Source organism: Phaseolus vulgaris, chromosome 1 (assembly GCF_051622355.1).
Source record: "Phaseolus vulgaris cultivar YP4 chromosome 1, ASM5162235v1, whole genome shotgun sequence".
Classification (NCBI taxonomy): domain Eukaryota; kingdom Viridiplantae; phylum Streptophyta; class Magnoliopsida; order Fabales; family Fabaceae; genus Phaseolus; species Phaseolus vulgaris.
In genome coordinates, this window is record NC_143498.1 from 5,638,610 (window position 1) to 5,665,756 (window position 27,147).

General features: G+C 34.1%; 4 protein-coding genes across 5 annotated transcripts; 3 read left to right on the plus strand and 1 right to left on the minus strand.

Annotated features, from left to right (window-relative positions):
• The first annotated feature begins 928 nt into the window (after nucleotides 1-928).
• Nucleotides 929-7,704, plus strand: LOC137816678 (ubiquitin carboxyl-terminal hydrolase 18). Its single transcript, XM_068619929.2, has 11 exons — nucleotides 929-1,423; nucleotides 2,018-2,225; nucleotides 3,054-3,142; nucleotides 3,244-3,329; nucleotides 3,408-3,570; nucleotides 3,700-3,823; nucleotides 4,529-4,686; nucleotides 5,574-5,658; nucleotides 5,783-5,995; nucleotides 6,109-6,170; nucleotides 6,791-7,704. Exons 1-11 carry the CDS (start codon nucleotides 1,146-1,148, stop codon nucleotides 7,479-7,481), a joined length of 2,157 nt encoding a protein of 718 aa, XP_068476030.1. The 5' UTR covers nucleotides 929-1,145; the 3' UTR covers nucleotides 7,482-7,704.
• A 710-nt stretch (nucleotides 7,705-8,414) lies between these two features.
• On the plus strand, nucleotides 8,415-11,217 carry LOC137816679 (F-box only protein 13). Its single transcript, XM_068619930.2, has 2 exons — nucleotides 8,415-9,208; nucleotides 9,705-11,217. Exon 2 carries the CDS (start codon nucleotides 9,729-9,731, stop codon nucleotides 10,953-10,955), a length of 1,227 nt encoding a protein of 408 aa, XP_068476031.1. The 5' UTR covers nucleotides 8,415-9,208; nucleotides 9,705-9,728; the 3' UTR covers nucleotides 10,956-11,217.
• Nucleotides 11,218-18,570: 7,353 nt separating this feature from the next.
• AIP2 (RING/U-box superfamily protein) lies at nucleotides 18,571-21,807 on the plus strand. The gene is made up of 5 exons (XM_068619928.2): nucleotides 18,571-18,897; nucleotides 20,005-20,233; nucleotides 20,381-20,583; nucleotides 21,191-21,406; nucleotides 21,532-21,807. Exons 1-5 carry the CDS (start codon nucleotides 18,751-18,753, stop codon nucleotides 21,679-21,681), a joined length of 945 nt encoding a protein of 314 aa, XP_068476029.1. The 5' UTR covers nucleotides 18,571-18,750; the 3' UTR covers nucleotides 21,682-21,807.
• Nucleotides 21,808-22,986: 1,179 nt separating this feature from the next.
• LOC137816676 (RNA demethylase ALKBH9B) lies at nucleotides 22,987-26,880 on the minus strand. 2 transcript variants are annotated; one of them, XM_068619926.2, is made up of 6 exons: nucleotides 26,525-26,880; nucleotides 25,960-26,430; nucleotides 24,364-24,449; nucleotides 23,963-24,273; nucleotides 23,784-23,855; nucleotides 22,987-23,689 (listed from the first exon to the last, which is right to left on the minus strand). In XM_068619926.2, exons 1-6 carry the CDS (start codon nucleotides 26,721-26,723, stop codon nucleotides 23,398-23,400), a joined length of 1,431 nt encoding a protein of 476 aa, XP_068476027.1. In that variant the 5' UTR covers nucleotides 26,724-26,880; the 3' UTR covers nucleotides 22,987-23,397. The 2 variants fall into 2 exon arrangements, with proteins under 2 accessions (XP_068476027.1, XP_068476026.1); XM_068619925.2 differs by having other exon boundaries at nucleotides 25,960-26,436; nucleotides 26,525-26,867.
• Nucleotides 26,881-27,147: the final 267 nt, after the last annotated feature.

Genomic DNA, 27,147 nt, shown 5'->3' on the forward strand with positions numbered 1-27,147 from the left:
TCTGAACATCAATTCAAAACAACATTACATTTCAATACATCTAATTCAAAAGTTAAATAAATAAATGTATTTAATTATTTCCTCTTACCTAAAAGTAATATGTAATAAAAAATATCTCCAAGTAAATTGTGGTTCAACACATATTTATAGATGTTTTTTCAAAAACTTTTTTATTCTTCTTTCCTTTATTTTAAAAGTTACATATAATATAGTTAAATTTGGTCTTATGAAGACAGGGAGATTAAATAGAGAGAAGTAAGCATGTAAAAAAAAGTTAAAATGAGTTTATATATATATATAATATAATAATTGGTGATACCTAATTCATTAATATCTATAAACTTTAGATAAGTTTTAATCTAAAAAAGTAATGATTGATTATGTTTTATTTTCTCACTTTTTGCACTCTATTTCTTCACGTTTCAATTTCTATATTTCCAAATAAGACACGAATTCCAAAATTTGTTTATTTCTCCACCCTTTTGTTGTTCCAAACTAAATTATAGGATTTTTAGTATCAGTGTAAGAGAAAAAGTAAACTCCAATAAATGAATTTTTATATTATATTTTTAGGAATCTATAATTTTTACAATGTGATTTAGGAACACAAGACTATCAAACTCTAATCATAAATCAATAATCCATGCAAAGAATCATTAATGAATAATTATAAAAAAAATTATAATTTGTTGACACTTAAGTGGTTTTGATGTGGATGAGGATCTTATTATTATTATCACGCTTTTCTTTCTCTCTCCCAAAATGGATTCCCTGGTGATGATAGAGCATTCATTATTTCAGTTAGAAAGAAGCACGAGTGTCACAGGAAAACAAGAAGATAAAGCAGTTATAATAATATTATAATATTATAATTAGAGTAAGATATTATTTATTTATTTATTTATTATTATTATTATTATAATATATTATAATTATGCATATAGAAGTTCCTGATGCAAATGTCAGAAATTGAGGAGAGAGAGAGAGAGAGAGGGAGAGTGATAGACAGAAGAAGATATACGATTGGAAGAGGAATATAAGTATATTTGAAGAAGGAGAAAACCCTAATTGGAGGATGTGATGTATTGCGCGATCGATGGAAAAACCCTAGAATCGGAGTAGGGGCGCAATTGACGACGACGTAGATGCTTGTTGTGGTTGGAGTGTCGTGGGATCTGAATTGGTTCCTGCAACTGTTGCTCTCCGTGATCGTCGTGGCCGTTGGGGTTCACTTTTTCGTCAAGTCCACCGCTTCCAAGTACTTCGAGGTCGACGCCAATTTCGAAGGGGACCACCACCAAGCCCTCGCCGACGCAATGCCCGGCGTTCTCTCCTCCGCTGACGATTCTCTCTGCCCCGTCTGCGCCGTCTGCGCCACCCCCAGCTCCAAGAAGTGCTCGCGCTGCAAAGCCGTCCTCTATTGGTACGGTTCCTTTCTTCAATCACCAATGTGATCGTTATCATTATGTGGCGTTTTATTAATTCGTTTATCTTTTTATTTGTTTTTAATTTATTTACGTATCATCTATGTATTTGTTTGATTTAGTGGTAGTTTAGAGCATGTACAATTGTGTTGGTGGTTTGAATAGTACTGGAGCTTTGTTTGAAATTTTTAAGTAAAGTTTTGAATTGGAGTATTGTGGATGAAAATTATATGCCTACATACTAAAAGTGGTTAGATTCTCGTGTAGAGATTTGTCATTAATAAAATCGGTAGATATTTCGTACTAATAACATAGTTACCAACAAAATAAGAATGTAGCTTTTTTTGTGTGGAAGTTTTGGTTGTTACTTGTTATTAATTGAGTATGTTATGTGGTGTGAAATGAATGTGGGTTCTGCTGATAAAATTGACGAGTTTCTACATACATATATATATATATATATATATATATATATATATATATGTGTGTGTGTGTGTGTATTTAAGAAATTTGGTGGGAATAATATTTTTATTTGAGTGGGAAAGGGGAGGGGTGGCTGGATTAATTTGTATATGTTTATTTGGAATTTGCAGCTCCCAAGAATGCCAGCAGTCGCATTGGAGGTCTGGGCATAAGACAGTATGCAAAGATTTTCGTGAAGTCGGTGCAAGAAGCCCGACCCAAAATGGGGTAATTAATCGTGGGTTTAAGTCTTCTGCTGCTGGGGGAAAGAGCTCGTCTTCGATTGCGCTGATACCTGGTTGTGGAACAATTTCTAGGCCAATCAAGCAGCCTAAAGATGTAAGCTTCTTTAGTGGATGTAATTACAAATTCACGTTATGTGCTTTGCTTACTGTTGGTTGTGAAAGGGAAAGGGCAATCCGAGGGGCTAGGTTTTATTTCCTTGAGATGATGTGCAAAAGGCATGCAGCGTAGTAAATAAAATCTTCATGTCAGGGGAAGAAAAGGAAAATAGTAATACATGTGACTATTTTGCATTACTGTTCCTTATTAAGTTATTATACAAGATAATAAGAATATAATGATTTCCAATTCAGAAAAGGGAAAATAGTTGTACTTGTGACTGTTTTTCATTTGTCTTTCTTATAAGTAAATACACAAAATAATAAGCTTATCTTACTATGATTTCCAATTAAGAAAAGGAAAATATTAATGTGTGCCTATTTGCATTAGTCTTATATGATTATGATTTCCAATTTGCAAAAACCTTAATCTACTTGCTGGAAAGGGACCTGAAAGACCAAAGTTGGTTTTATTGTTTTACCCCTTCAGCTTCAATGATCAGAATGGTAAATTGTTGGGCTTTTAGAATTTTTATGTAATAATCAATAAGTTACCAAAGGTGTGCTGCTCCTCAACTTCATAAGGCAATAGTGGTGTGCTCTTGATGTTTCTTTTCTGGGTTGGGACTTTAGACCCTTGATATTTGGAAGTCAGATTAGAATGTTGTGCTCTTTACTCAGCGGGCAGTTCCTCAATCAGCACGAGTTGCTGTCCCCTTCTGGAGCCTTCCTAAAGTGCCTTAGTCTCTGATGTTATTTGTTTACAGAGCTAAATTTGGTTTATTTTCTCAAATGCACATTAAAATATATGCCTTGTCTTGTTTAGGTTCTTTTTCCCTATGATGAATTTGTCAAATTTTTTAACTGGAACAAGCCAGGATTTCCTCCTTGTGGGCTCTTGAATTGTGGAAACAGGTTTGCCCATTTTCATGACTGAGCTTCAACTTTATTTCACTATTGTTGTATTTGCAATTAGAGGGTATGGGAAGTAATTTATATTTATTGCCTTTTTTTAGTTGCTTTGCAAATGTGGTTCTTCAGTGCCTCTCATTCACAAGGCCACTTGTTGCCTACTTGTTGGAGAAGGGTCACCGCAGAGAATGTAATGTCATAGCTCAGATCATTATTTCTGTGATCTCAACTATTCCTCATGCTTATGTCATCATTTTTTATTCTCCAGGCACTTGTAATGATTGGTGCTTTCTATGTGAATTTGAAAATCATGTTGATAGAACAAGGCTAAGTTCACAGGTGTTTTCTCCTATGAATATTCTCTCTCGTTTGCCTAATATTGGTGGTACTCTGGGCTATGGAAGACAAGAGGATGCTCACGAGTTTATGAGGTTTGTTTTTCCTTTTAACTATCGTTTCATTTTTTGTGTGAATTATTCATTTCTGTTTTGAATAATCTCTTGATGTTATATTTCTTTTGGTAAATGTAGAAGGTAATTTTTCCAATACATTTTTTGTAGGTTTTCCATTGATACCATGCAATCTGTTTGCCTTGATGAGTTTGGTGGAGAAAAAGCTGTCCCTCCTAACCTCCAGGAGACTACCCTTATTCAACACATATTTGGTGGCCGTCTACAATCTGAGGTTGGACATTTAATCAGTTTGAAATAAGCTTTTCTTGTTACTTTTCTATTGTTTGATTACGTGTATAATGCAAACAGACTAATGAATGATGATGTTGGCGTGGGATGAAGTGAAATTTGCTTTATTTTTTCTCATCTATCTTTTGAACTTTATAAGTTGTCTAACATAAGAGGTAGGAGTCCATAATTTGCATCTCTATTTAAGGTTTGACTTTGTAGAGTTATTTAATAACCTATTTGGTTTCTATTTGAACTCCATTTGATTATGATAACAATGATATTTGTTTACAATTTTGATCTGTAGAAACAAGGGAATCAAATTACATAACCAATTTTCTTATAAAAACATTTTGTTCCACAAAACTGTTTGCAAGTTATGCTTTTTACAGAATTGATTTCAAAAAGCAAAGAAACAAAGACTGAACCAAACATGGATAGTTGGATATGCCCCCAAAGTCTCTAGTTTGTAATTTTCTGTTCTCTTTGATGAAATTGACTCGAAGGCTGAATTTTGTTTCTCTTCCTTCCATGATCAAAACTTTAGATTTTGAGTTTATTGTGCAATACATAATTATTGGAAAAAGCCTTTTCAGTACTACAGAATAAAGCCTTTTATATAATAATGTAAAGAAAATGCAATTTTCTATTTTGATAATGACATGGATGTGGCTGTCTGTTTATTCTTTTTTCTTCTGAAACTAAATAGGTGGTTTGCACAAAATGTGAAAAGATTTCAAAGCAGTATGAAAATATGATGGATTTGACAGTTGAAATTCATGGAGATGCTGCCTCCTTGGAGGAATGTCTAGATCAGTTTACTGCCAAGGAGCGACTTGATGGGGAAAATATGTATAAATGTGAGGGGTAAGGTTACTCTTTCTATTGAAATATACTTGTACCATGTACCATGCCAATGTTTAATATAACATTGCAAATTTTTTCTTGCCACTGGTGTCAGTAATAATATTAATTATAATAACTGTTTTTGTAGTTTGATGAATTGAATGGGGAGGATAAGGTGATGATTTTAGATTATGAATTGAACGGGAAGTTAGCCCTCCTCGGTCGGGGGAGAAAATTAAGTCCACAATGATCTTCTGTGGCGGTAAACCATGAACAGTAACAATGTAATAAATTAACCAACTTAACTAAATTATTATCTTTGAAACTCAATTTCAAATTTGGGCTTGGAACTATAATATAGTCACTGAATTAGTCTCATCTGCATAAAGTTTTCCTCATCTCTTAATTTTGATAAGATAACCAAGATATCGGCTTATAAGGCTTTTGACCATCTATAAAAATTATGCATCTGCGTTCTTGGTTTAGCTTTTATTAAAGAATTTGGAAGGTGGTGATTATATGATGTCTCCTGTCAAATTTCAAACTTGAAGTTCATTTATGACGATGCTTTGTAGTTTTCTCGCTGTAGCAAAATGTGTTTTGCTTGAGAATTAACCATAAAATTGTCTTTAGTTTAGCAGTTTCTTTTGCTCTGATGATACTGGATTTCTCATTCAAGTTTGTTTCCTGCTTAATGCAGGCTTCTGATTTTTATTTTGATTTTTAATTTTGATGTGTATTTGGATAACTGAGACTTATAATTTTGGAAAAAAAATTATAAATAGGGAAAGTTTCAATAGTGGAAAGTAAGTTTTCAATTAAAATATAATTCAAATATGTGCTTTTGATAATGTATTTTTGCTGTTAGGAATATCCTGTTGTTAAAGAAGTTTTCTGCTGCTTGTCAGGTGCAAGGATTATGTCAAGGCATGGAAACGCCTTACTGTGAAATGCGCTCCAAATATTCTTACCATCGCCTTGAAAAGATTTCAGGTCTTACTAATATCATCTAAACTTACATACGGCCCACTAGTATACAGAAGCATGAAAGGCTTGAATTGTGAATTATTTTTGTGAACTTTCTCATTTCTTTTTTTGGGGTGTTGTGTACATGCAGAGTGGGAGGTTTGGGAAACTTAACAAGAGAATAGCCTTCCCTGAGGCTTTAAATCTTAGCCCTTATATGAGTGAAGCTGGAGATGGATCTGATGTTTATAAGCTGTATGGTGTTGTAGTACATATTGATATGCTAAATGCTTCATTTTTTGGTCATTACATCTGCTACATCAAGGACTTCCTGGGGAACTGGTACAGGATTGATGACTGGAAGGTAGATTTCTTTGTCTCCTAATCTGAGTTTGAATATTTTTCTTTTCGGTAATCGAGTACCCTGTCTAACTTAAACTGTCAGTATCCTCATTTGTGTTCCATCACATTTCTCAGGTTACGACTGTGGAGTTGGAAGAGGTACTTTCTCAGGGAGCATACATGCTTTTGTATAGCAGGTATTATTGTGATTCTGTTAAAGGCTAATGCTCTCTTTATTTCTCTGTCACACACCAATAATTTCAGAGTATGTGGTTCGTATTTTCACATATTTCTTTCCCAAATAGCTGGGTTCTGTTAACGTTGTCTCAATGGAGCTTGAGTACAAATTTAGGTGATTTTGTTGACTAACATGGGCTGTATTTTGCTCAACTTTGTAACTATTGGTTAATTTGGTCCCTGGCTTTAATGTGCATTATAAATGTAGTCCTTACCATCTTGTACCAAATTGACTGGTGGTTTCCTAATCCAATTAATAGATTAGGTAATGTCAGCCACAAAAATTTTAATGATACATTTTCATGAAACTAGTTGATAGACAGTTGTTAAAGTTAGGGATGCAATTTGGTTATTTACAATATTTAAGGATTGAATTCATTTGGTGCCAACTTTCATAGATTAATTAGAGTTTTATTCATTTTGTATATACATCATCAAGAAAAGATTAAGTTCTGGTGTTTACTTTTTTGTCAAGCTTTATCTTTCATTTTGCTCTGTCATTGCCCTTTTTGAATGATAATATTTGTCAGTTTCTTTCTCGAAAAACTGGTAAAGCAATTTTCAATTTGATCCTGGACAGGTGTAGTGCCAGGCCATCAGGCCTTCAAATTCAAACTAGTGAATCTTCAGGGATAGCAGAAGTTCAAACAACAGAAGTGGAAGTGGAAGTGGAGTCTGGACAAACTGAGCAAGATGAATGCCTCCTCTCGAATACGAAGATGTTGACTTGTAGTAGCGGTTCTGAGGTTTTGCCATCTGATATTAGTCCAGACTCAAATGTTTCTTCCACGTACGACTGCGAGTCTTCTGCTGGATTGAACTCAGAAGCCAAAGGAGAGCAGTTTGAGGATATGGGCATGATTAATGTTGATTCAACTGGTATTGCAAATGAAATTTCTTGTAGTGCTGTTGAATCAACATCTGTGCCTTTTTCTCAACCCGTCAATGATTTGGGGGATGTAGATATAACGGACAGATCATTTGAAGAGACTTCAGGCTGCAAGGAAGAGCAAGAAAATACTGATATGGTTAGGTCGTCTGGCCCTTGTCCTGGTTCACCAAATGACTCTTCCTTCTTCGATAAACATTCTTCTTTTTCAAGGGATCATCGAAACGTGGAAGAGGATTTAGAACACATAGCTGTGGTTGAAGGCAAGTTGATTGCAGCTAAAGATAATACATATTATGGTAATGGATATGTCAGTGCAAACGAGTCTTCTATTCCAGTTGAAGACGCTGGCAAAATTTCTGGCATCGGTTCTTCCCACTGAAATGACAAAGGAAATGGAAATATCAGCTGACATCTTCTTGGTGCAGCTATTTTTGTTATTTCTTCTTTATCATTTAATTATCCCATCATCGAAAAAGGTGGTGAGTTGGGAAATTTTTGTCCGGGGTTTCATTATTTGCAATAACCTTGGATCTTATTTGTAACAATTCTAGATGAATTTCCTAATTTATTTTTTCTGATAGAATATAATCCCTTTGTCCTTATGTTCTGAGTTTCCTTTGAACTCCCATTGTTGACTTTGGTTTAATTATTTTGAAAGACAATTTTTTAAATAATATTTATAGTTTCAAAATTTTAGCCAATGCATAAATGTTTATTGAATTAATTAATTACACTCAAATGACACTATTCTTAATCGGTGACAGATTTAAATCGAGCATTATGAAATGGTATCCATGGAAAATTCCAGCGTCCTATAAAAACCAAAACACTATCATGTTAAAAGTTACAATTAAGAATATCTTTTCCATTTGAGAAATGTTTTGTATATAAATTCATACAATAACATCTTTGTCTCTGTTCCTCTAATTATTAATTATTACATGAAATAATGATAGAGATCGATAAAAAAAAATGATACTGCAACATTTCATTTTGAAACGAGACTGTGTTTTGATATGTATCTGATACAGAAACTTTGAGTCCTTAATCGTGCATCCATTGTCTTGTTGAAGCCCATGAACTAGTTTTGTTTAAGAAAATTGTGAAGATTCCATGGAGGAAGTTCAATAGAGACTTTTTATACTTCTTTTGGTAAAGGCTAATTTAAGAAAATAAGGTTGTATCATGCGTGGATTAAGACCTTAGCGGCTTTTGGTTGTGCGAGCATCTGGTAGAGGTGAAAGCACACGAGGAGCAGGAAAAGAAAAAGATCACAACTAACGGCTTTTGCTTTTCAACATTTTCCCTTCCCACACTAATCTCTAACCCTTTGGTTTGTTGCAATAAAAAATACTTGTCTTGTGGATGGGGCTTGAGCATTGACTTGCACAAAAACGACATAGCAAAGCAAAAGAAGACAAAGATTCTTCAACGAGGAGCCAAAAGGGAGGAAGAATAGAGGGTTGCTTCTTGCTTTTGCTCTAGGAAGGTCAGCCGAAAACCACACGAGTCCCAGACAAAACCCAACCCTTCTTCCCTTTGACATTGTTGATATCCACTTTGAAACAACTCAGTGGTCCTTTCTCTTTCTTTTATGCAACCTAAAATCATTAAACTATTGCCCCAGCAGTTTTTTGTTTGCGTGCTGAGTGCACCCTTTTTCTCATTTTTCAGCCCGAATCCAAAGCATAGGTAGCTAGCTACTCTAAGGCCATTATCAAAAGTCAACCACTTATGCTCTTCTTATCTAATCCAACGGCATAGGATTTTATGTTTTTATGAGTAAGCAACACACGGGTGTGTGGTGTGAAGTGTGAAGTGTGCGTGTGCGTGTGCCTTGTCATCACATGATACTGTCTCAAGTGTCAACCATCCGATATCCAACCAAAAGAGTTCCACAGGAAGCTTCCTACCTCTCTTCCTACTTGTTGGGCTCGCTTTCCCTTTTCCCCTTTTTCACTTTCTTCTGATTTCCTCCTCCAAACTCCTTTTTAACACACACCATATTGTGTTCTCCGAAACATTCACTCACTCACTCTCTGTTGCTTAGATTTCCTATCCTATCCACCCTCAACACAGGACCAACTGCTTCACTTCTGTTATCAGGTACTTGTCTTACCTTCATTACTTTTGTTCTTGTCTCATCGTTATTCTGCCCTTTGCTGGTTACTCACGATTGTTGTAATGAAACCCCTTCTGTCTGCTTTAACTGTTTCCACTATTTTCTTTTCTTCTGCGTGGATTTCTACCAGTAGGGTTAGTCAGGAAAAGGAAAAGAAGGAAATTTATCTGGATTTTGAACTCTCAAGTTTCATGTTTGCTTCTAAAGTATAGCTTCTGAGGGTTTTTTTTTTTGGGGGGGCGGAGTTGGGTGCTTTAATTGGTTAACAAAATTCAAGAATGAGCCTTGCAAATTCAAGGGGTTGGAGAAAGAAGGGGAAAATTTTGATCTTTTTGGGTGAAGATAAGAACTTTTGGCGTTACCCATTTAATTTGGAAGTCTCAATTCACATCAATTGGCCTTTATTATTGGTAAAAGCTATTAAAGTGAGAAAAAAAATCGATTTATTGATAACGTGTATTCCCTTTGTTGTTTCTACAGTTGTTTCCTCCAAATTTGGGGTCAATGGAACACAGTTTGAAAAGAAAGTGTCCAGAAAATGGAGACAATTTAGTCTTGAACAGCTTTTCTCTGGATGACCTTAATGAAGATCTCTTAGAGAGGGTGCTTTCATGGCTACCGACTTCCTCCTTCTTCCGCCTTACTTCAGTGTGCAAGAGATGGAAGTCAGCTGCTGCTTCTGTGAGTTTCAAGCTTGCCTGCTCACACATTCCCTCCAGGGATCCTTGGTTTCTGATGGTTTCTCCCAGCCTCAACCAATCTATTGTCTTTGATGCTGCTGAAAACAGTTGGAAAAAACTCAATCACTTGCGTCTTCCGCTCGAAGACTCCAACATAAACTGCATGCCTGTTGCAGCCTCTGGTGGCCTGGTTTGCTACCGCAAACTTTCAGGAAACTTTGTTGTATGCAATCCAGTGACCGGATCCTGTAGTGAACTCCCTCCACTGCATTTCCCCTCAGAAAATCAACCTCTCAATGCCGTTGTGATGAGTACAACTTTCAGAGATCAAATCTCCTACAAGATTGTGTTAGTCTTCGGTGAACTCCCTAATCTTATGTTCAAAGTCTATGACTCAAGCTCTTGCTGTTGGGAAGAGGAGACTGCACTGAGGAGGGAGGTTGATGACAATTCCATTGGTTGTGATTCAATTGATGATGACCATGTTGTGTACTTCCTTAGCAAGGCTGGTACAGTGGTGGCTAGTAGCATGCAGAGGAGCCCATCTAAGCAATATTCCTCAGTTATTATTACTCACAAAGATGGTCAGGAAATGGTGTATTTCCTGAGCTCCTCAGGGACAGTAGTAGCTTGCAATTTGACATCCAGGTGCTTTTTTGAGTACCCCAGGTTGTTGCCTGTTTTCAGTGAGTACTCCATTGATATTGTGGAGTGTGGTGGTGAGATGCTGGTTGTTTTGTTATCAGAGTTCTTGGAGAGCACAAGTCTTAGGGTGTGGAAATACGATGACCCGAATCGATGCTGGCAACAGATTGCTGCAATGCCTGCAGCAATGTCTCAAGAATGGTATGGAAAGAAGGCAGATATCAACTGTGTTGGATCTGGCAATCAGATATTTATATGCTTGAACTCCCCTGAGCTATGCACTTACATTCTATGTGATTTGGCGACCAACAATTGGACCGAGTTGCCGAAATGTTGCATGAATGGAGAAGTCATGGAGTTCATGTCTGCCTTCTCATTTGAGCCGAGGATAGAGGCTTGTGTATGACACTGAAGAGCCTCAGCCTGGTATCTTGATTTTGGTTATCAACTGTTTTTTGTTGTTCTTCTGTTAGCTTAAATTTCCTTCCACCTTGTACTTGAATTTGTCATGCAAAATAGCTAGGGCTGATTTGGTATGAAAGTAGAGATGGAAGCTCTAACCAAATGATTGATTTCTAACTTAGATATTGTATTGCTCTCCATTGATTGTTAGATGTACAATGTTTTCACTGAATGGCATTATCAATGAATGCACCCTATGTTAGATACAGAATGCTCAAATACTGAGTTTCCTAAAGTCATGATTTGATCCATGAATTGTTTCTTTAAGAATCCTTTTAGTCCTCAAAGATATATGATATCAATTTGGTCAGTGGAAGAAAGTTTACTTTAATTTAGTTCTTCATTTATGCATAGTAATGGTTTAAAATCACACTTTCTGATACCAAAACACTGTTAATGAAGCTGTTAAGCTTCATATTTAGATCAAAAGGACATGTAAAGTGTGTGCATGGCATTGTCTTCTTTCTTTCTTACTTTATGATCTTGTCTTCAATGTAGTGCCCTAACCCTTTCCTACTACACCTTGCACTATAAAGTCAAAGCAGAGAAATGCATATTCATAATCATTGGACAAACTATTTTAAGAGGGTAATTCATTCTCTATAAATAGAATTTAAAATGATTTATGAGAAAATATATTGTTGGGATAAATTGAATTTTCAAATTTCATCAAAGTAATTGGTTTACTTAAGATAGGAGAATTTCAAATTTTTACTAAAAATGTAAGAATTTGAAAATCTTCATATTATTAAATTTATGTTTTTTTTTCGTATTTTCTCCTTAATTCGATTTTGGTTGAGATGATTGCTTCTTTTTGGTTAATATCGACGATAGTTTTTTTTTTTTTTATGTTAACCGGAGTTATTTTATGATTTAAATTGTTAAAATTATTTTTGTTTATTATAAACTAGAATTTTCTCGATCATTGTTAGGAAGACAATTAGATTTTTCAATTGGTATTTGTCCTGATAATTAGAGTGAATATTTTTGTAACGTTGACATGGATGTTATTCTTTGAAAATAGTTTTTTAGGGTTTTTTTTCTTCTAGTGTTAACTAGAAAAACCGACATTGATTAAAAAAGTTGAAGAACAACCAAACTATCAATATAGTAAAAATAATTTTGATTGATGTCAACCTAAATAACTTTTAAAATCAATGGAAAATAATCCCGGTTAACATTAATCCAATCTTATTTTTTTCAAACATAAGTTGAAAAAATCTTGAATATGTGGATTACTTAAAACTACATAATTTTGAATTCGATTTAAAAAATAAGAATTTGAAATTTAACATATTTTCAAATTCATGTGTTTTCTTATCATATTTTTTCAATCGATACATTGTTGGAATAATTACTTTTCGATTGATGTTAAGTAGAATTTTTTTATTAAGATTGATAGGTGTTATTTTTTATTTAAATTGTTATATAATTAGTTTTGTTGTCATTGTAGATCAGTGTTATTTTTTTACTCAATATTTTGTTGGTTAATATAAGTGTTTTTATATTAATTTATGATAAAGTTTATTTTACTTATTTATTTTATTTTATTAAAAGTGTTTAAAAAAAATTGATCTACACATGTAATTAATAATATGTTGGCAAAAGTTGGCAAAAATTAATGACATACATGAATTCACTATTTGCTTAAGTGAGTCACATATTGATTGAGGAAATCTACGTCAAATGGACTACAACTATGTAATTGGAGCCTCACTTGAGCAAATATTGCGAGGTTTGAGTGAAACTACAACACAAATGTATGTTCATGTTTTGCTTGAGCAATTTTGTTCCCGTCTAAGTGAGATTGATGGATAATACCTTATGTCTACTCTTGCATGGACGAATGTATAATCGTTTGTAATTGGAAACTACGTTCATGACCAAGTGCTAAATAATAAGTTCAATAGTAAAATAAAATATGGAAAAGAGGTCAAGAACATATTGTGCAAAAACAAATATCAAGGTTACCACTTAGCTAAACTGCGGTCACCAATTATTCTCATATGCACCACTGAATTACCCCACAATTGTTCACACAATGGATTATTTTTGGCACAATCCATTCCTTACAATCCTCAACCAATGACATCTTTTACAACCAACACAACATCACTAAATGGGCAACACAAGCACTTTCATGATATTGGGGTACAATTGGTCAAGTCGACAAACAAAAGTCCTCATTTGAGGAAACTACTAACTCACTTCATCAAATCCATCACTAGAGCAAACCATGATGTGCATCAAAGGAAGTCGGGTCACCTCCCCATCATCCTTCTTGGCCTTGTGGGTAAGACTTTGAAACATGACAAGTGTGCAAAACCTCACACTCAGGTAACTACATACACAAACATGGGTAACCAACGATTGTCAACTTCGCCAACATAATACCCCACACATTGGGTTATCTTTGGCCACATTCAAAGAAATTGTTAGAATGGTTGGCTTTAAACTAGAGGGGGGGTGAATTGTTTAAAGAGGGTTTTCGCAAACTTTTAAGTCAAGAATGAAATTATCTCAAGAAGCAATTGATAAGGAATCCAGTTTGCCAAAACAACAAGCAAAAACAGCAGTACTAGAAAACAAAAACAAAAACTGAATTAAAAGAGATTAAGGATAGAGAGATTGCACACAGATGTTTATACTGGTTCACTCTAAACCCAGAGCTACATCTAGTCTTCTCAGAAACCACTGAGGAAATCCACTAAGCAACCACACCTTGATGACTTACACCACAACCAAGAAAGTGACCTTGATCCCCTCAAGACACACACTTCTCTTGGCCAACACACCAACACTAAGATTTCTTATCTTGATCCCCTCAAGAACACACAACAAATCTTAGCAAACACACAAACGAAACTTGTTTAACAGAGTACAAGGATTACACTTGTTACAGAAGATAATCTAAAATCAGTACAAGCAGAATCTTATTCCACACACTTTGATCAATCACAAACTCTAAGCAATCTCAGCTCTTTGAAAAACTCAAAATTTGTATTAAAAACTTGTTACTCAAATTTGTTTTTCTGAATTTATTCAAAGATGTTGTTTGTTATCAAATCTTAACAAACTCTTAAATTGCATTTAAAGATTGGTCAAAGCATTTAAAGACTGGAGCGTAAGCAGTTAAATCATTTAAAGCATTTAAAGCTCAGTCAAAGATAAAACAGTTTTTCTGTTATGGTACCAAAACAAACAATCGGTTGTTTCCTCGAATCAATCGGTTGTTTTGGTTTTAACAGCTTAACCATTTGAAAAACAATTTTCAATCTTTTCTAAAAGCATCTAAGTATAAACAATCGGTTGTTTTGACAAAACAATCGGTTGTTTCTAACTTAGTTTGAAAAACATTTTTCTTTCAAAAAGATTGAGAATGCCTATGCTTTGGATTCAATCAAGAGGTGAATTACAATACACAATCTACCCTAGATCCTAACTAAAACAGCACAACAACAGCAAACACAACCAAGGCTTCAACATCCTTCAAAGGGTTTGGATTCTTCAAAGCTTGAACACCACTTGGTTCAACAGAAACAACTACTATAATCGGGGAACTACATTCATGAGCAAGTGTTAAAGATAAACTTGAATTGTAAAATCAAATAGGACAGTTCCATCTAACCTTTCTCCCCTTCCACCGTTTCTAAGAAACATACAAAGGGCACAACTACTTTGACTTCTATGTGCCTCCTGTATATAGGATACCCTACATGTCCTTAATTGCCCAACTAAAACATGCCCTATTCCAAGTTTTTGCCTTTTGAAATAATATAGATATTTAAGGGCCTAAGTATAACCATTAGCTTCTTTGAATCAAACTTTCCATAACTTTTCTAATTAATGCCATCACAAATTTTTCTTTCCATACAAATTAAATAAATGCAATAATATCATTGGTAAAATTTGAATCCAACTATACTTTTTATCACCATATCTGAAACAAAAAAGGCTTAAATTGATTTTAAATCTATATTTGATTTATCTCTTCAGATGCTTTAGGAAAAGTACTATAGAACAAAATTAGCGTTGTTGTCATTTCAAAAAAGCGTTCAAGTAAGACAATGAACGAAACACCTAGACAAGTGATGTAAGTTGATTTTAAGATTGTACATTTGAGGAGTTTCACATTTTTATGAGTTTTTGGTTTTAGGCAGAGTATGGTGAGAAACCCAAAGAAGATTGTCACTGGAAACGAACTTAACCAAGTGGTTAAGTCGTGTGAAGGTTCTCTTCTAAAGGGCAAAAAGAAAACACAATTATATGGTGTTGATGATGATGAGGTGCAAAATTAAAGAGCATATGATGGAAAAAAAAATAAGATGGAAACCAAATAAGAAAAGATGACATAAGAACATAAAGGAATGGAAATGGCACAAAGGAAGAAAAATAAAAAGATGAAAGGAAAGAGAAGCTTAGGATGATGAAGGTGTAGTCACACCACTTGGTGGGGGAGAAGACTCCAAGATGAGTGGTGAAGAGTCGCCACTTGAGGTGCACTACACTCAAAATAAGACCCAATTTAAGAGCACTCAAGACTCACTAAACACTCTTGCAGAGTTTCCTTTCTATTTCAAAATTCAATGTGAAAATACATGAGACAAGTCAGCCTTTATATAGGAAAAAGTGACATGGGGAGCAAGAGTGAGAGGGGTAGGGGTGTCATTTGTGAGAAACCTTCTAGAAGGTAGGTCAACCCTAAACCTAGGTGCACATGTCATGAAAGGTGGGCTTAGCACAAACCCAGTTTACTAAGTACACCCTACTCTAGCTTATTCTTCTATTTGGACCCAAACTGTGCCCAATTTATTTACATAAACTTGTCTTGTGAAAAGACTAGAAGGAAGAACATCTGATGTTCTGGTTTATGTTTGATTCTTCTTTTTCTAAGGCTCTCCTGAGGTTTGGTGGGGCCTGGTCTTGTGTGTTGAGATGACTGACCTAATTGTGAAGTGTTTATTGTGTCCTTAGTCATCTACTTGTCGAGGTGGTTTGTATCACAAGGGGAACCAAGAGAAACAAGAATTCATTGCCTCAATTTCTATAGTCCAAAGGAAAAATGTTCTTCCAATCACCAGTTCAATAGAGAATATATGATTTGTAGTTAGTCCTCATTAGAGCAAAGTTGACAATGTTAATTGTGAAGAAAAGTTGTTTGAGGATCCACTAAACAATTCACTCATGTCAAATATTGAATGAAGACAACACTCACCAATACAATCCTTATAAGCGTGACCACTGTTGATAGAAAGATCAAGAACAAATCTTTTGGTATGCTTAAACTAGATCTACTGAAAATGCCAAAATCATTAATTTGTATGTAAAAATACAAAGAGCTTCAAAATTTTACGAAACCTAGATATAAAAAAAATCAAACAAAGCTGAAAACATTATAAAATGACAATAATAATGGATGGTAATCAAAAATCCATAAATATGATCATTTGAAGCACTTTTGGTTCCTTTGTGACTAAATCTTTAACTTATATTTTCCTAAATGTGTCACTAATGGAGGAAACTTATAATGCAACAAGTCGCATGATAGATTCATCAGTGTTCCAACATGAACCATTAGGCTTGCTGATGATTATTTTACTACAAATGTACCGTATCAAAAATAATAATTTGTCCATAAGGATAGATATCAAGTATAAGATTTACTAAATAGAAAACAATAAATAAAATTTTGTAGGATGTTTGTTGTGTATGATTGCAAGAATATAAATAAAGCAAAGTAAAGAGTTGTTGATTCAATTGGGAAAATTGGGATTGAGTTTCATCCATCTCTCTTTTTTGTATTTTGAAAAGCATAATAATATTCTATCATTTGATTGATATTGATTCCCATATAAAATTTATTCATATCGATTTCTCGCATATAAAATTATTAAGATAGTCTCCTAAATATCGATTTCTCGCATATTTATAAAAACTCCTTATCCTTATGATTAGATGTTGATAACAATTAACATTTCAAATCTATTCTGAGCATTCAAATATGTTAAGCATCATCATTTAAGTCAGAAACTTAGAGGTATTTTTCAGTTAAATTTAAGGATTAAAATCATGATAAACAAGCATTACAAATAAAATGGCAATATCAATCATCAATCTAGAACAAAATATTATATTTAGATCTCACTTCAATAAGAGTTTGAACAAATTACTACCAATCCCAAAAAGGGTAGAATTAGTCACTCATGTTGGTCATTATAGCATGAAAAACAAGAAAAGAAGATCCAAACGATTGCCTCCTCTAAGGTTTTCTATCACCTTCTATTCTCCCAATGATGTTTAGGGTTGTGTCTCACAACTCATATTTAACCTAGTTGGTCTTGGGTTAAGTGACTTCTTCGCCTGAGTGAGTTGGACGAGATAAAGCGCAACTTCTCTAGAGTGATCTCGCCTAGGCAAGGTTAGACTCGCTTGGATTCCTCTGGAGTGCTTCTGGCTTAGGCAAGTTTTTGGACGACTTTTGAGCGTTCCAACTCATTCTCATCTTGTTTATTCTCCTTTAGTCCTTTCATCTCCATTTTTCCATAGAATCTTGAAATTAACATAAATTTAGGAATAGATCATTTTTATTCATGTTATAGTCACAAAAAAATGTAAAAATATTTAAATTCATAAATTAAGAGTTAAATTATAGTTATTTTATCAATAAATATATTTTATATTTTTATATAAAATATTACTATGACAATTATTACCTGTTATTTTTTTCAGCTTTTTTTTGTGAAAGTATATTTTACAAAAATATTCCTGCTATTACATGTCTCACTCAAAAGTTTGGACTCATAGTGCTTGTAGATTCACGAGCTTAAAAAATGTAACAATCTCATGAACAGAGTGCTGATACCACTTAAAGTTGGGACCATACAACTTTCACTCTAACTTTATTCAAAATACAAATTTATTGTTAAGGACAGAAATATCCTAAACTATGTAAACACAACATTTTCGGTTTGAATAAAATAAATCTAGCCAAACACAAACCATTTTTTTATTCAAATAATGAATTTGGTAAACCAAACTTAACAAATTTGTTTACACATCCAACAACATTAAATTGTAGTCTTGTTTCTATCAAATACCAAATTAATATTATAAGTACCTTTTACTTATTAAGGATTACTTATGGAACAACTTATACTTAACCTAGTTAAGGTTCACACCACCTTTATCCTCCATCTAAAATTCAATAATAAATTAACATATATAATAATTGTATTCATATGTACAACCACTTTAAAAACTACAAACTAATAATCTATTATAATGAAGACGCAGAAAAATTAAATGGATAGAATTTGAATATTGAATATGAGACAACTAATTTACTTTTTGAAAAAAATATATAAAATATTCAAATCTTTCTCTAATATTATAGTTTGATGATAAAATAGCTCCTAATTTACTGTTAAATTAATCTTTAAATATATTTAATAAAAATTAAAGTAAAAATAGTTCAAATTAGCTCAATCTTTTGTTGGAATGACGTGGCAGAGAAAATTGGGAGATTCATTCAGATACCAGTAAGCTCGTCCGTAGGCGATAACCGCTTCTGGTTTTCCCCTTCCAGAAGAAAACGTTTTCGGAAGTATATAAAAAATATCAAAACACGGAAAACGAGAACTCACAACGCTTCTGAATTTCATGTTTTGATCACAATCTGAAGAAAAACCACTTCAATTAGAATTCCAATTTGAGTTTTGTGTATAAAAGGAAGGGAAGAAATGGAATCGGAGGATTTGGTGAAACAGGAATTGGAGGAATTGCAGAAACAATTGGGGAAGAAGCAGAAGTTTGAAGCTTCTGTTTCGTCCCTCAAATGCCTTCTCCAATGCTCATATCCTTCAGCTTCTCTATCGCTTCGCCAATCCGTATGCCCTTCTCTATTTATGTTCCAATTTCTCATTATAATTTTTGCTGCGTTCTTCAATTTAATTTTGTAACTTCTGGGTTTAGTTCCTTTTGCTCTGTTTCGTTTACTTTAGTCCCAAAGAATTGATTTTGATATGCTTGAGTTGATAAATATGGTTGTGTGTGGAATAACAATTTATTAAATTAATGTTTGGTTAACCTAGATCGAAGTTGTTTTTGTTTGCATGTCATCTTCAATCACCTTGGAAGCACGAAAAAATTGTATGAACACTTTAAAGTCTTCAAGCAATACAAATTAGAATATCATTATATCACTAATTAGATACCTATACAAGTTGTAGGATTTTGTATGTGGGGGAACGATTTCTCAAACTTCTCCCTGAGGACTTCAAGGAGAGAAAAATAAGAAGAAAAAATGAAATTGTTTTCTCTTCAAGAGAAAATTAGTTTGTGCAAAAGCTAATTTGTAGAAGCTCTCTCACGTATTTTCTACAAATTTTTATTTTTAATTTGTGCAGAAACTAATTTTAGTACATGGAGAGAAGACAATTTCATTTTTTATTTTAGTAGTCTTTATGGAGAAACTCGTCAAAACAGGCACTAGGTCAAGGTTTAAAATACAATCTATGACTGCAAGGCTTTTGGGTGTTTCCCATTGCTTGGCAACTGTAATTGTCAACTTACGAACTGCATTTGTTTGCAACTTTCAGTAATAGGAAAGATTGTGACAAAACTGCAAGCATGATTGCAACCACAATCTAAAACCTTGATCTAAGTTGACTTGTACTCATTTTTTAAACTTGGATTCCCTCTTATGAATTATGATTTAACATTTTTATGTTGTGTTGATTTAAATTAATTTTATATAATCTTTATTATGGTAGTATAGTGTTTGTGATTTTAAAAATTCCTTTGTGTAATTTTGCATTTGTGTCATATATTGTATCTGTGCTTTCTTGGAGGCTCCCTCGTTCAGGTGTGACCTGTGTGTGTGAATAGGGTTCAACCTTTACTTCCTCTAAACTTTAATGTTAAAGGAAATGTTTGTTATTGTTTGCTGAGGAGCTAAAAGGCAGGAGATTGACTGTTGTTTCTGGTGTTGGCAGTTTTATTCGGTTATATGCCGAGTTGCTACTGTGTTGAAGAGCAGATATACAGCACCAGGTTTCTGGAATGCTGGACTGGGACTTTTTGAACTGGCTTATTTGCTTGTTTCTGAACCTTCTGAGAAGGAACACTTGAAGGCTTGCATTGCTCAGGCCAGAGAACATTTACATCTGGAAGACAACCCATCACTACAAGCTTCACAATTTTCAGATAATCAAGCACACAGAGGTGATTTTCTTTCTAACTAGTTATGTTTTCTTTTTCGTTTTTCGTTATTTATAGTTGTTCACGTTTATCTGTCGTACATATCCTCCAGGGGTTTTGAAATAATTAACCTTTGTCTTCTTGTGTTTATCTCATTTCGCAATGATTCAGGATATCTTTTTGAGGGGCACCTTACGGTTGATCCTGAACCACCACAACCTCAATGGTTGGTGCAGTCAAACCTCTTGTCAACAGCTGCTACACTCTTTGCTGCCGAATCCTCTCAAGCTTCTGCAGCAAATGAAACCACCCAAGAGGATGCAGCAAATATGCTTCAAGATCTTATAAATAGATTGGAAGAAGTTGTGCCGTTGGTATTTATTCAAAATCTATCACATGCTTTTTATAACCATCATTTATCAGACTTTCAATTTACACTCTTAAATATCAACATGGCTTTGCATTTCCAGGTTGAGTTTCTAAAGTTGAATAAGTTTTAAGAAAGAGGTATAATGTGGCTTAGTCATTGATTGAACCTAAGCAAACCAGGACACTGTAGAAGCATTAGGACCATTTTAGGCTCTACTTGGTACTTGAATTCTTCAGGTTAAATTTAACAAAAGCAGCTACTTGAAATTGGTTCAGTGGAGTACTATTTTCACAATATATTTAGGAATCAATGCAAACAGACAGCCTAGGTATCAAGTCAACTTCTATTTAAATCCTTATACTTACTGTCCCATGCCGCAGTTGCATTGGTGGATCTGTTATTGATGTTAATGCATCATTTGAAGGGTGACTTGATATAAACATCTTACTCAGTTAGACTCATTTTGCTAATTCTTTGGTCATATTTTAGCTCTTTCCAACTACTTGCCTTTTGATTGATATATATTTTTTCTATTATAATCAGCCTTTCCATTGCTACAATTTGCACTTCTCACTCAAGGAAGATATAAATACTGTATCTTTTTGTGTTAGATGGTGGATGAAGGTACTGTAGCTCCAAGAGCCCCTCCTGCCAGTAAAGAGGTTGTGGCAAAACTTCCAGTCATTACTCTCACAGAGGAAATTTTGGCTACTTTGGGGAAAGATGCAGAGTGTGCCATTTGCAGGGAGAACTTGGTTTTAAATGACAAAATGCAAGAGCTGCCATGCAAACACACATTCCACCCACCATGTCTAAAGCCATGGCTGGTATTGTCCCTAACTCCTCTTTTCTATTGGAAATTTTATGTTCTTCTAAAATCAACTTCGTGCATTTCATACTATCGAATTCTTTGAAAATGGCATGTTTAAATATAAATTGAGTTCAATTTCAGGATGAGCACAATTCTTGTCCCATCTGTCGGTATGAGCTGCAAACTGATGATCATGCTTATGAGAGCTGGAAGGAGCGAGAAAAGGAAGCTGAAGAGGAGAGAAAAGGTGCTGAAAATGCAATTCGAGGTGGTGAATATATGTATGTTTAAATAATCACTCAATGTTATGTTTAATGATATGGTTGTTCGTGTAACAATGGATGTGAATTTTTCATTTGGTGAAGTAGTTGTATTCTTTGTTATTTCAAGCTATAGATATATAAAGTTTTCAGGGTTGCTCTAGGGTTTAAGGATAGTTCATAATATGCTCCCAATTAACCATTTAGCTTAGAACTTCTAGTTTTTACTATAATGGCAACAGAGTTAGAACTTAACATTATTACTTAGACATATCACCAGTAATTGTTTTTACATGACACGAGTAATTGTTTTATTTTTGTATGCTAATAACCTTTTGACAAAATTTGATCCTCACACCATTTTTTTATTTTGCTCTTGTGCAATATTCAATTTAGATATTATATGAATAGTACATTCTTAATTTGGTTCATGAGTAATTTATTTTTAATTTATTCATTATACGCAAGGGGCTAAATTAAAAGAGACAAAATAAAAATTAATTACCCTTACAGAAATGAAATTATTTGTTTAGCTTTTTGTTAAGAAAATTGGGAAAATGTGAAGTAGGAACAGTATTTACTCTTTTTCAAATACTCGAGCATTAAGTGCCGTTAACACAGTCAAGCGTTTGTTTAGCTGACTATACTTAAGATTTTAATAGAACTAATTTTAAATAGTTGATGTAAATAGGATATGTTTAAAATATTCATTATTATAAATTTATATTAAAATGTATAGAGTTTAAATAAGTGGTATAGAGTTTAAATCGTGATAAAATAATTGAGTATAGAATAAATATATTGTATTGAGATGAAAATACCTAGTAACTACTTTCGGTAACAAATAATTCATATCAATACCATTATTAAAACAAAACTTATGTATTTATAAATATTTAACCAATTTAGTGTCTGATTTTTAATTGGACCCGTTAAATTGGTTAAAAAAATATCGGTACATAGCATATCACCAAAAACTATTCTGTAAAAAAAGTTTTTTTTTTTCAATGAAAATTTTCTGTAGGTTTTAATGGAAATTCCAATACTTTTTATTTTTAAATTAGAACGTATCATTTTCCTTCCAAAAAACTTGTGATTGTAAAGCAATTTCTTGTTGAAACTTAAACCTAATTATTATGATATATTTAATTTTCATATTTATTATAAATGTTAGATACTTGCGAAATGTGCTATTTTTAGTTTTTATATCAGTAAATTTGAGTTAATATTTCTCAAATGTTCATCACTGTTTTTATTTATTAATACCAATTAAACAATTAAAATTAAATCAGTGTATAAAGAAACTTAACATAAAACATTCACAATGCAACCATTATTACCTCAACAATGAATATTTTGTATCCACTCATCAGTACTATATAAAGTATCAAGCTTAAAATATATCAAAATGCCTTATTATAGCCCAGCCAAATTTTAGCTTGGTACTGACAAAACAGATGAATCAGAACTTCTCACTAAATAGCAACCTTTATTAACTAAAAAGTTCACTCAAATATACACCACGGCCTGAGGCTAGGAGACAAAGTTACAAAGCAGCACCCCAAGTGACCAACTTGAGTATACAATCATATAAAATTGCTGCTGTGCAAAGCTTTCCCAGGAACCAAAGTGAAGATACCACCATAACACACTTCTTGACATGTAAAGGTTTTCATGAACATAACCAACATGTGGTTGTTAAGTTCAGAAAACTGTGAAACCTTTGATCCTAATAACACGGCACCTGTCAACTACCAGGCTTTCTACTCCACCTATTTCCATATCTGGGTGTACTATGATTCGAGTCACGGTGCTCTGAGAACCTATCATTTCTAGATGCAAATCCCATTGCATCATTCCTGCCACCTCCTCTCCTGTCTCTATGTCTCCTCATATGACGACCACCTCTGTGTCCACCAGATTTCTTTTCCTGCTCAACTTCTTCATAGGCCAATGGTTGAATTCCCTGAAGATCAGGTTCAGGAACATATCCAAAAGGCCTCCTTGACTCATCCATTCTTCTAAATGTGATTGATATCCTAGTGAAAGTTTCAACAAAAACAATACAGATCAATAATTTGTGAGTTGTTCAAAACTTAAAAGCCATTCATAGAATATTATATTGCTTAATACCTTCTCGAAGGAACTGCTGGCACACAGTGCTTGGCTACATCAGCTCCATTTCCGTTCAAGACAAGTACAGATCTGGAGAAAAAAGATTACCTATAAGAATCTGAATCTTCTATATTGAAATAAGAAAACTGAAGAATTCAATCTAACTGTAAGAAATGTAATAATAGTTGAATACTTACCCCATAGGTAAAGGAATAGCAATCGAACCATCAAATTCTCCAGGGCCTACAATCTTTAAGTTTGATCCAAAAACTATATTGCACTCGCTAAGAAATGAGACAGTGCAAAATGGTCGAACAAAGTCATGGTTATCTATGTGTGGAGGAATACAGTCCCCTTCTTCGTATATATTAACAATGCAACTGTCTGGCACACAAGTAGGAGGTAGTACATGCCATTTTATCAGTCGCCGGATGATGACTTTGAAAAGATCAGGTATTGGATCAACCTTTGAATGCGCAAGAATACCAGGAGGGTTACCATCTCTATCCTGTAACCAAAAAAGTTAGCATCTTAAAACTTACCTCACTTTTTACTCTGTTTCAAAATAAAGAAACTTAAGCTCAGGATATAGACTAACCACTGCATAATTGTAACAGCACCCAAATTGGATGGTTTGTCGTCCCTTGCCCCTCATCCACTTTTGGGGAGCAGAAAACGTCCGCTCTGAACAAGTGAAGAATTAACATAAGAAACAACACCACCAAACATATTCACTAAATAGTCAAGGAAATTGGTGTGAAAAAAGTAATTTTTGTTTTCAGTATCTTAAGATAAGTCATTAGCATTCGGATATTGACCCCACCACAGGCTCTAAAGTCTGAGCCCCACCATATTTATTCCTAAATAAGAAGAATATTTACATTAATTTCAAAATCATTTGCCTCCCCAAATCTTGGGAAGCCCTAAATTTTGGAAAACATGATAAGGCATCAGAAGGTGAAGTGTGGTAATAGAAGGGATAAGCGACCCTGGCTGTTTGAGGCACCGTCTCTTCATTGAGGCACATGCATGCCTTTCTGAATGAGACAAAGCCACATCTTAGGACCTTATTGATAACTATTCAAATCAAAAAAGTTTTAGCCCCCTAAGTTGATAATAATGATGCTGAGGATGTAAATTGAAGGTTCTAATCTCTTTTAAAGGCTTGAGAAGTTAATTTGCATGGTTAATTTACAAAAACATGTCAAATATTTCAATATTTTAATATTTTTCAATAAAAAATGGTTAATTTACGAAAAAAACAGTGAAATATTTCAATTTTTAATATTTTTCTAATGTTACAGACTCTAGGGCAGCCAGACTTTTCTCCTTTGACTAAGCTGATAGATTAAATTTTATTTCTGTTAAATTACAAGACAATGTTAACGAATATGGTATATGTATAATGATTCAAGTCATTAACTAGCAATACAAAAAGAATCAAATATGGATATTTGACAAATCAAAAGCAACTATAGTTAACAGAATAACTGATGTGACAGCACAAACAAGTTATTGACAGTTTGTATTATCAGCAACAGTTTGGAAGACACGTATTAATAAGTCTACAATTACGTTGCAGTTATAGATCATCAAATTCATAATATTACTTTACACTAGCAGCTGTGCAGAAGAACACCGCACATAATCTGATTAAATTTATATTATAAGTAAATATACAATTCAACCCTCAAAAATACTTTTCCAATGAAAGTGTATTTTTATACACATTGGTCCCAACAAGTGCTAAACTTGCTAAGAACAGAAATCACCCCGTGGAAGTTGTTATCTTGTTAATAAGTTCATACTATCAGGGAACAATTAAACTTGCAACGCTAAAGCAACACATGTAACAGTAAATGCAAAATTGGATATTACAATTTTCATCAAATTTGAGCATAATAAGCCATGCAGAGTGACAGCAATTTCTGCTACGTGCTTGATTTTATTAAGCATTCACTCCGAACACAATTATAAGTAAAAAAAAAGTAAACTTTAGTAGACTAAACTGTAAAAAAATTATAAATCCTTGCACAGCACTTAATGATATCATATAAAAATTACCCTTCAATTCTTTTGACACTAAACAACTATAAGACAACGAAACAGAAGCACATAACAAGATCACAAAGAACATACAAACATAAACAAAACCATAAACGGATGAAAGAAGTCAAGAATTGAGATCACAAACCTTTCAATTCTCCTCTTTTCCCCATCTCCTGCAATGAAGCAACATAACTAACAATCCGCTTCTGTTCAGCAGCACTGAAAATACCAGTGTGGAGTTCAAGCCCTTCAAGAATGTTGACAAGCTTCCCATTAACCCTCTCAAAGCAGATAAAGTCCTTCTTGCGCCTCACATTCATGAACCTAATGTACTCCCTCTGCTCCCTGGGCAAAGTCGGCTTCTCAGCCACCACTGTACCCACATCAGAAGTATCATTCGAATCACCCACATCAACAGTAACCCCATTGTTGCTGTTTTCTTCTTCGCCAAACTCATCGTCCTCTTGGGCCATGTCGGCCCAACAAATTCTCTGGCTCGGAGTCTCCACAGAGGTATTCACCTCCGCCCCGTCTTTCCAACTCCCCAGCGAATGCGCGTCGCAGTTATCTTCAGCATCGATTTGTTCATTGGGGCTGTCGTTTTGGGGCACTTCACCTGAAACTAAAGAACCCAGAAAGCGTAAGAAAAAACGGGTGAAACCCAGATGGAAAAAAACGTGAATTTTGGAGAAAAGTGAGGGGATTGCGACCTGGGTCGATGGACTGAATACGATCGGAGAGAGATTGGGTGCAACGCGTGCAGAGATCTCGGGAGAGGAAGGGGAGCCACGTGGCGAGAAACTCCGAAGCGGTTCGGAGATCCGAAGGTGTGTAGTTTAGGAGGAAAGGGTCGCTTTCGGAAGCGTTGATGCTGTTGGGTTTAGGCTGCCGGTGGTGTTGTTCCTCCATGGCGAGTGAGTCAACTCGGAAGGTGGAATCGGAGAAGTAGAAGAAGAAGAATAATAACAGAGAAAGCAGTAAAGACCGCACACAAGAAGATACTCTGTTTCCGCTCTTGCTAGGATTTCTTGTTTGATGTTACTGTTTTATTTTATTATTTATAGATGTCTAAAGATATATAGTTACAAGATATATAGATATAAGATATATAAATATATAGATATAAAGATATTTTATTTTCTTTGGTGGCACTAAAATTGAGTTTGGCTTAACAAACAAGTTTTGATCTCCAAAATATTTTCTTGATTTTCAATTCTTGCTTTATTGAAAAACAATTATCTTAATTTGGGAATGTAATTTGTATAGTTAAGATTTCTTTTATAAGATTTGAGTAATCGGAGTCAATATGTTAAAGATATGTAAAACAAAATTA

Coding starts and splice junctions, on each gene's coding strand:
- LOC137816678 (XM_068619929.2), top strand. CDS start 1,146: ATGCTTGTTGTGGTTGGAGTGTCGTGGGATCTGAATTGGTTCCTGCAA. Junction 3,143..3,243: donor CTCTTGAATTGTGGAAACAG/GTTTGCCCATTT, acceptor GCCTTTTTTTAG/TTGCTTTGCAAATGTGGTTC. Junction 3,330..3,407: donor GAAGGGTCACCGCAGAGAAT/GTAATGTCATAG, acceptor TTTATTCTCCAG/GCACTTGTAATGATTGGTGC.
- LOC137816679 (XM_068619930.2), top strand. CDS start 9,729: ATGGAACACAGTTTGAAAAGAAAGTGTCCAGAAAATGGAGACAATTTA.
- AIP2 (XM_068619928.2), top strand. CDS start 18,751: ATGGAATCGGAGGATTTGGTGAAACAGGAATTGGAGGAATTGCAGAAA. Junction 18,898..20,004: donor CTCTATCGCTTCGCCAATCC/GTATGCCCTTCT, acceptor TGGTGTTGGCAG/TTTTATTCGGTTATATGCCG. Junction 21,407..21,531: donor CATGTCTAAAGCCATGGCTG/GTATTGTCCCTA, acceptor GTTCAATTTCAG/GATGAGCACAATTCTTGTCC.
- LOC137816676 (XM_068619925.2), bottom strand. CDS start 26,723: ATGGAGGAACAACACCACCGGCAGCCTAAACCCAACAGCATCAACGCT. Junction 23,856..23,962: donor GCTATTCCTTTACCTATGGG/GTAAGTATTCAA, acceptor TTTTTTCTCCAG/ATCTGTACTTGTCTTGAACG. Junction 23,690..23,783: donor CCAGCAGTTCCTTCGAGAAG/GTATTAAGCAAT, acceptor AACTTTCACTAG/GATATCAATCACATTTAGAA.